Source organism: Glycine max, chromosome 12 (genome assembly GCF_000004515.6).
Source record: "Glycine max cultivar Williams 82 chromosome 12, Glycine_max_v4.0, whole genome shotgun sequence".
NCBI classification, from domain to species: Eukaryota; Viridiplantae; Streptophyta; class Magnoliopsida; order Fabales; family Fabaceae; genus Glycine; species Glycine max.
The window spans coordinates 2,561,853-2,568,729 of NC_038248.2; the positions used below are offsets into that span (position 1 = coordinate 2,561,853).

Sequence of the window (6,877 nt, forward strand, 5' to 3'; positions counted from 1 at the left end):
TATGCTCTTCTTGCACTACTTTTGTTACCTAGAGGGTAAAACAGATCTACATAACCACTACACAGTAGAATTTTATTTTACTGTTTTTTCATCAGGGAAGTGGTAGTTTATCAACATGAAGAACCAATATGATATGTTTTGAGCCTGTCTGCAACATAAGAAGAAGGCCATTGAATTGGTTATACAATTATTTGCTTATTGGCTGTAAAGTCTCTTTCACAAGGTGCAACCAGCTGGTTGGCATGAATTCTCAAATCTCAAGTAATCCTTGACCAAAATCATGCAGACAATATCATGTGACACCTCATTACTCCTAATCTCTCACTAGACCCTATCAAGCATCAAATTGCACACTAACCATTCACTTCGTTAGAGAACTGTTTCCACATAGACTCATATATCTGTCTATATATACTCATAATGGCATTCTCAAGCAATACAAGTCACTAAGTAAAAATTCAAACATTTTCTTTCATACACAAGCTCTTCCATTCATTGTATTTTTTTCTTTGCCTTTCAACTCAAAACAATGGGCTTCCGCTTACCTGGTATTAGAAGGTCATCTTTTGCTGTAACCAAAGCAGCTTCCAAGGCTGTGGAGGTCCCCAAAGGCTACCTTGCAGTCTATGTTGGGGAGAAAATGAAGCGGTTTGTGATTCCTATTTCATACTTGAATCAACCTTTATTTCAACAATTACTGAGCCAAGCTGAGGAAGAATTCGGATATGATCATCCAATGGGTGGTCTCACAATTCCTTGCAGCGAAGATGCTTTCCTAGACCTCACTTCTCGTTTGAATGGACTATAAATCATATTGAAGGAGATTGACATAGATTAGTTGAGGCAAATTGTACAGAAGACAATTCTATTTATTTATTTATCCTTCTTTTGTAAGTGGAAAGTGCCATCTAAGTGAGATAGTTATTAACAGAGATGTTGAATTCCTTTTTGGTCAAATTTCAATGAGTTTTCATGCACACTTTGCTGAAAAATTATACAGATAGCCACTGTTATGCATATTCTCTTCAATATATTTTTTTTTCTTCCCCTGCTCTTCTGCTGCTACTGTTGTACAAATAAAAGCAAAATAAATTATAATGATGTTCTTTTAGAGGAAGGAGTTGTAATGAAATGAAGTGGGGTTGAAAACTTGAAAATTAAAATTAATAGAATTATGTCAGTAAAATATGCACACTAGGGTATTTTCTTTTTTTCTTTTTTTTTTTTTGTTGAGGGGGGGGGGGGGGGGGGGGGGAGGGAGTGTTAATCAATAAATCCAATATATATGGATAAAATTAGTACACTTAGTTATTTGATGATCAATAGTTGAATATCCCACTGTCTCGCATTTCACTGCAGACCTTTGGACAATTTTCTTCAGCATTTCTCCTCAACAGTTTCAAAGGATGCTAACATAAGAAGGACAATGTGGTGGATAGCAGTTACAACCTCAATTTGGAGGCTCAGAAATGATATAATTTTCCAGAATCAAACCTTTGATATCACTAGACTGACAGATAGCACTCTGTTTCTCTTATGGACCTGGCTGAGGGGTTGGGAAAGGAATTTCCAGATTCCTTATTATAGTTGGTCTTCAAATATGTCTATAGCTTTTAGTTAAAGCTTCTGTTAGTAGGGTTTTCATCTGTGGAGGGTGCTGTATCTCCTGATTATCAGGACCTTTTCTGTATTATGTAGTACCTCTGGTACTTGGTTTCATATATAATATATTATCTTCGCCTTCCAAAAAAAAAAAAACTTGTACAATTTACAAAATACTAGTATACCATTAGAAGCAGAAGACATTTGGTAACCCAAAGCTTTATATGTGAAACTAAGTGAGCCCATCAGCCCCAAAAAGAAGGAAGGAACTTCAGCTTCTAAATTTGAAGGGGAGCCCGAAAGAAAGAGGACAGGTTAAGATTGAATGTTAATTAATGGGGATTGGAATATTTTTTATTTTTTTTTTTACAGAGGGGATTGTGAATTCTCTGGTTACAAAAGTGATGGAAAGAAATCCTAACCCTGAAAAATAATTATTATACATTAAACAACAAATAAAATATAATTAATTTTTTTTTGAACCGTAGTGATGATAGCAGAGTCCTACATTAATGGATCATACCCTTGGGCTGCAATTGTGAGAGCACTTTAGGCCATGTAGAGAAAAATCAAGAAGGGCTTTGCTATTTTCATCCTTTATTTGCTATGTTCACACCCTATAATGCTAGTTTTTTTATACTAAAATACCTTTGACAAAAACATGTTTAAATATACAATGAATATGTGCTTTTATTTCTTTTTTGAAAATGAATATAAAAGTGTTTTAAAAATGAGTTAAAAACTATTTTAACTCTTTTTTTATTAAACACGTTTTATTTTGAAAATTACATTTAAAAACTAAAAATCAAAACTCGCAACTAACCCAACTAAGTTAACATTTTTTTTGAGAAATTCAATGGTATAATTTTATTTTGTTTTGTTTTAGTGAACGAACTTCTATTTAATGAAGCAATGCTATATCATTTATTATTTAATAGGGAACTTTTTAGTTATTGTTGTTAATCCCTAATTAGTTAACTATTTTTCTTTTTAAATTTTAAATCAAGATTTTAAAATGTAAAAAATATGTTTATTGTTTTTAAAATATATTATGTTTTAAAAACCCGTTTAATTATAGTTTTCAACTAAATCAATAGTTTTCCTTTCTACCCTAAAGCCATGTTTGTTTAAACTAACGTATATGCTACCTGAAAACTTATAAGTTATAAATTTGAAATTGAAAAGTTAAAAACTTATAAACTATCTTATTAGATTGTCTTAACTATTGTTTTAGGGCTTGAAGCTCACATACACTGTGGTATTAGAAAAGCTACATACTTACAATAATATTAAATTGCGAGTAACTAGTGATTTTTTGTCCAAGTATTGGGCATAAAATTACCTTAAATATTTATTATTGCCTCTTACCTTGCTCCATTAGAATTGCCTCCAGGTACTTGAAAAAAATTATACTAAACCCTAAAATTAAATTCATTCTTAAATATTCCCCTAAAAAATTTCTCGAAGCCCACGAAGAGTAAACTCTACAAAAACTGAACTTGCAGGATGAATAAAAAGCTAGTAATTGCAGGTGAGTTCACAGATTCCCCCCGCCCCCCGTGTTTTTTTTTACAACCAAAAAATGGCTCAAACACAGTGAGTGTGCATATATTTAAATTCCTCAACATAATCAATGGAACTAGTAATTGCACTTTTGTTCCTTTACACATCTTCCACTTTTGCATGAAAGCAAAGGGAAACAAAAAAATAAAAAAAAAATCGAATCTCTACAAAATTGTTTGTTTGAACTAGATTCTATCATACTACTACTAGTATGTGTCGGTGTCTTTGTTGAGAAGTATTCAAGCGAGAACCGACATGATATGTAAGAAGACATCTTCTCTGCAAGGAATAGTGAGGCCACCCATTGGATGATGGTACCCGTATTCTTCTTCTGCTTTGCTTAGCAAGTCCTGAAATGAAGGTTGGTTCAAGCATTCGATTGGAATCACGAACCGCTTCTTTTCTTCTCCAACATACACGGCTAGATATCCTTTTGGGACCTCTGCACCCTTTGATACTGCTTGTCTAGCTCTTCTAACCCCAAGCAAACGAAAACCCATGGTTTTTGTTTTTTGTTTGTTACTTCACACACACAACTATAGAATGATCTCCAAGAACTTGTATGACAAACAAGTGTTTGATGCTCTATGACATAGGTGAGAGTGGAATGAGGGGTATATATATGGTGATTATGTGGATCACCTTGCTTACCAAATTGAATGGTTATTGTGCTATTTGGGTCTAGTGAGAAACAAGGGATCATGAACCATGTGGTGTTGTCTTATATGTCTTTATCAATACTTAATTGCTGAAGATTTTTAAGTAAATGGCCTACTTTATAGAAGAGTGGCCAATGCAGTTATTGCTTGAAGATGGAAGAGAATTGTGCAGCAAAGAACCTAATTATATTTTAAGCTATTTAATGCACTGTTTTTTATGTTCAAGACATGTACCAGACATCACATTTTCACTTTCACACCTATACTTTCATTGCTGATAAATATTTGCACATTTGCAAGCTGTTGGAAACTTAAATTTCAGTGGTTGCACTTGTACAATGTTATTCATTGTGATAACAGCTTGCTTGACAAGTCCTTGTGAACAGCACGGAAAGTACTTTTGATTGCACTCTCCATCAAGAGTCAAGAGCCCGCAGTTTACTACGGAACAAGTACAAAGCAACATACAATTTAATTGCAGACTAAGACATTGTTTGTTGCATTGGTATATTCCTTTCTTGCCATTGTTGTATTCCGATCGAGTATTGGAATATACCATAAGGGTGAGAGGTTCACTATTAACTTTTACTTTTTACTCCTAATAGCAAATATTGCCACATGGCTTAGATGGATCCCACCCTTAAGATTTTATTCCATGTTAAGTTCATTTTAATTTCTAAAAGTAAAAAAAGTGCTTCACCTTTACCAAAGGGTGAAGCCTAAGGCTAAGAAATTATGGCATTTCTATTATATTCTGTTTGTAACTTCTATTAAGCCGCTGTTTGTCTTGGCTTTCACTGAATCTTAAACCAATCAACTCTTTCTTTCCAAATTCTATCTCGTTTCAATGAAAATGAAAATCTTTATAGGTGTTATGTCAAATTGCCAGTTGGAATACATAATTATGCGACTTCGGTAGTAACAGAAGACAGACACTGACTGAATGGAGATGGGACCTGTATTTATACAGCTCATAGATTGAGAAGCACCATAGATACATGTCTCATGTGACACTGTTGAGCGACATATTTGAATAATCCTGTAGGCAGTAACAGATGTTAGGTTTTTATTTTCTTAAGTGTGTTGTTTCTTATCATTTTGCTTAATTTTACCAAAATCAGAAAAGGAATAAGTGAATAACAATAACATGCATGCGCTGAGGAAAGAACTTACAGTGAAAATGATCTGGTATCAATTTAAAATATCTAAGAAATTGCATGAATGTTACATTAAGTATATATCATGAAAAAAAATAAAAATACAATGTCATTTTTCTATAGAAGCTTAGTAAATGACTATAATTTGTGATGGAGGTTAGAAATTGCAGCAAATTCTGTATAATTAAACCAGTTTATTTGCAGCCTTCTTTGCTTTTGTGTCTCGACCCCAAAGTTGTTTGACAACATATTGTGGTCAACATTTTGTCATCAATGTCCAAGGTCATCATCGACTAAAGTACTACAATAGTGCATTCGTAACAGCCACAATCAAGTTTAGCAAAACTAATCTATATCACCACTATAACTACTTGATACATAGCATTTAATGCAAAATTGGTGGCAATACCACAAAAAGATCAGTTAAGAGAGGCAATATGCAAGATGGCCATCGTGCTTGTGTTGTATGTATTTTAATTCATTCAGTTAGATGAAAAGTAAGAACAATATAAATTCTGCATAACTGTTTGGTAGATTATCATTGAGATGTCATGAATTTTTTTACAACATCTGGGTTAACATAAAAATGAGAAGCAATGCCTGCTGTACAATGTTTGTCTCAAGTCTCAACCACAACTACTCTATATTACTCTTCTACAGAACAATATGGACTATAGCAAGTTCAAACGAGAAGCTATATCTAAGAACACATATTCCTTGATGGGAATTGTGAGACCTCCCATAGGATGATAGTAGCTGAACTCGTCTTCAGCTTGTTTCAGCAATTCTTGAAATAAAGGTTGATTCAAGAATGCTATGGGAATTGTGAACCTCTTCATTTTCTCTCCAACATAAACTGCAACATATCCTTTTGGTACTTCCACAACCTTGCTAGCTGCTAGGCTTGTAAATGATGTCCGTCTTCCAAGTAAGCGAAAACCCATTGTTTTTGCTCTACACACAAAGAACTACAAAATGATCTCAGAGGACTAGTGAAAGAATGCAATGAATTTGAATTCTGCTGATTCAGTGTAAGAATGACATGTGCTGCTTGTATGCTCAATGACAGATACACACACACACATATATATATATATAGATAGATAGATAGATAATGCAAACCTTTCTGTCTTGAATTGGATGGTGAATGTACTATTTGATGGGGTCAAGTGAGAGACAGGGCTCATTAAGGTTCACATGCTATGTCTTGGTTAGGTTACCATCAGAGATTACTTGAGATATAGTAAATTCTGCTTATGGAAAAGACCTTGGTGGCCTACTTCTCATGTTTCAGACATGCTCTAAACATATTAAATATTCTGTTCATGGTTTCTATAGGCCAATTGGCAGATATTGGTACTTTATAAACCCTAAAATCTATTTGAGTTATTAAATCACGTGGTTTGAAGACAAGAGATGAACTTCTTTTAATGATTTCATTCTAACTAATGCTATGAGTACCTGACATATGGCCGTACAAATGAGCCATCCATTACGTTATGTTACTCTATAGATAGTTATGTGACATAGGGTTGTGTGGAACTATAGACAGCTACGAATAAATAAGGGAGTCTCAAAAATAATATAATATTTAATTTGTTGATTTACTCAATTGCCCTGAAGGCTAACCAAATTGAAATACAGTCGATACTTGATCGAGCCAAATCAAAGTTTGTGAGATTTCCAGAGCCAAACCAAAGTTTGCATGGTTTATGGCTAAATTTTTCATTGAAGAAATAAGAGCATCTACAGGCGTATATAATTAAACTAAACCATACGTCAAATGAATATGAAATTTCATTAACTAAAGATGTTATCCACAGAAATTGATGGGAACAATTAAGTGAATGAACCTTGATACTAGCTCCACTATTATCAGCCTTGGCAATTTGGCAG

At 33.7% G+C, this 6,877-nt stretch overlaps 2 protein-coding genes across 2 annotated transcripts; one reads left to right on the plus strand and one right to left on the minus strand.

Moving 5' to 3' along the window:
- Positions 1-423: 423 nt before the first annotated feature.
- Positions 424-1,029, plus strand: LOC100806671 (auxin-induced protein X10A-like). The gene has a single exon (XM_003540854.5). The coding sequence runs from the start codon at positions 530-532 to the stop codon at positions 806-808; it is 279 nt and encodes a 92-aa protein (XP_003540902.1). The 5' UTR covers positions 424-529; the 3' UTR covers positions 809-1,029.
- Positions 1,030-3,264: 2,235 nt separating this feature from the next.
- On the minus strand, positions 3,265-3,873 carry LOC112998583 (auxin-induced protein 15A). Its single transcript, XM_026124749.2, has one exon. It carries the CDS (start codon positions 3,663-3,665, stop codon positions 3,405-3,407), a length of 261 nt encoding a protein of 86 aa, XP_025980534.1. The 5' UTR covers positions 3,666-3,873; the 3' UTR covers positions 3,265-3,404.
- Between the last annotated feature and the right edge of the window lie 3,004 nt (positions 3,874-6,877).